This window comes from Papilio xuthus, unplaced genomic scaffold (genome assembly GCF_000836235.2).
Source record: "Papilio xuthus unplaced genomic scaffold, Pxut_1.1 DF826284.1, whole genome shotgun sequence".
Classification (NCBI taxonomy): domain Eukaryota; kingdom Metazoa; phylum Arthropoda; class Insecta; order Lepidoptera; family Papilionidae; genus Papilio; species Papilio xuthus.
In genome coordinates this window covers 14,152-16,126 of record NW_013532365.1, presented here as the reverse complement: position 1 = coordinate 16,126, position 1,975 = coordinate 14,152, and the positions used below count along the sequence as shown (strand labels likewise).

General features: G+C 40.0%; 1 protein-coding gene across 1 annotated transcript in view; it reads left to right on the top strand.

The window, feature by feature from the left end:
• Positions 1-14: 14 nt before the first annotated feature.
• The window catches only part of LOC106123044 (uncharacterized), a gene marked incomplete at its 5' end in the record, with an annotated part of 4,033 nt that continues 2,072 nt past the window's right edge, over positions 15-1,975 (top strand). The window contains 3 exons of the mRNA XM_013319181.1: positions 15-113; positions 385-561; positions 1,743-1,916. Of these exons, the coding sequence (XP_013174635.1) occupies positions 15-113; positions 385-561; positions 1,743-1,916 (450 nt within the window). The remainder of the gene's footprint in view (positions 114-384; positions 562-1,742; positions 1,917-1,975) is intronic.

Below are 1,975 nucleotides of genomic sequence, written 5' to 3'. Positions count from 1 at the left end.
GCGCTGGTTCCGCAGGCTCGGCGGGCTCGGGCTACGAGAGCGACGCTCGCAACTCCAACTCGGAGGGAAGTCTTGACGACAAGCCGCAGAAATACGGCATATTCATTAAAAAGGTAAAAGAAGATAAAAGTGACCATTAAATATAAGTAGACTTAAAATTTTAATGAATGAAAAAAAAAATACTTTTTCTCACATTACAATGTACGTTACAATATAATTGATTGATGAATATTAATAAATAAAATTAAATAATGAAATGGCCGCATGTTTGATATGTAACGTTACTTTTTTGTGATAGATTGAAATGATAAATGATAGTGTGATATTTCATATACGACTGAATTTTAACTACAATACACGTAATATTATTAATTTTCGGTTCAGGTGTCAGGTAGAAGTGTGCAGTTGTTGGTGTGTCCGACATGCGGGCACGAGACACAGCTGCCTCCTGCCGGCGTGTCGGACCTGCCGCTCAACTACGTGCTACTGCGCAAGATGAGTCTCGCCGACAGAGAGGATGACGTCACGGTGCTGTGTGACATGTGCGATGCTGACAATAAGGTGCGTTGTAGTAAGACACATAGCACAAATAACAAAATTTGTATTCAATTTTGTACAGCGCCCCTACCGGCCGTAAAGCACACCAACAATTTCGTACAAATTTTGACATATTTTGTCACTGACATTTTAAAAAAATTACGAAAGAAAAATGGCAACATAAAGTAAATCATCAATCTTATGCGATTGTGATTCTTTTGTTTTTATCGTAAAAACTCAAACAGACTTTTAATTACGAAGTACTAATTAGTATTGCTGTCATTTATCTGTGCTTTGAAATTAAAAACAGTTTATTAGAATGTCGACATGACATGCGTGAGAGTTGTGTTACACATGTGGTGTGCAATTCGTGCGTGTCGATTCCACGGCTACGATCTAATGCAGAAGAATTCAATTAGTAATACAACGCCACATTTACCTTTTATGTTGGCCCTTTGTGTTTGTATAAACTATGCTTTGCGTCCTGTCGCATCACGTATTTTAATTTTAAAATAAGTACCGAGACTATTTTTCTCTTTATGTTTACCGTTGGTGCCGTTTCTGCTGCGTATCAACAGATGGCGCTGGACCAATATGTTCTTGTTTTCGATCACAATGTTAAGATTTTGCTTCGCAATTATAAGTAATCTCGGTTCAGTCGCTTTGGTTCCTTAAACGAGGTTTAGGCTAAGTGCCATCTGCGCTCGGCCACCCCAAGCCCGGTGAAGCTGTAAATGCCTCAAGGCAAACAGTGGCAATCAGTCACAAAAAAAAATCGGTTGGTCGTTCTCGGATCGTTATTGTTTGGTTATCGAGTTGTCATCCGTTTCGGCGTGTTAAAATTAGAAAATTGTCTGTTATCGATGGTTTGTTCTTTGTTTTGGTCAGTCAAGGTCAAGTCTACGTTTAATCTAATAAAAGGTGTATAAATGTGTTCTTGAAGTTGAGTTTTTTTCGTCATCGAAAAGTTATCTACCAAACGATTTCTTTATTTGTTTAAGCTTACAATACAATGTTAGTATCATTACAATAGAAATGCTCTGAAGTACAGGTGCACTTAACTCTAAAAAATATCTTTTATAGCTGACCATGCCATAGAATAAATAATAAGATCCTGTCTTAATGTATTTCTTTGAGGAAAGAGTTTATATTCTTCATGGAAGAGTATTAGGTTACTAGATCGTTGCACATTTGTTTATCATCAGGCAGAGAGTCGATGCAGCCAGTGCCTGGTGAGCGTGTGCGCGGCGTGCGGCAAGGCACACGGCCGCACTAAGGCCACCTCCGGACATTACCTCGAGCCTCTCGCCCCGCAGCCCACCTACTGCGCCCGTCACACAAACTCCGAGCTCACCATTTACTGCGCCACCTGCCAGCAGGTAAACAACCGTAGCCAGTTTGTCCGTTTGCTGAAGTAGATTTTTCCAAAGTTTCGGTA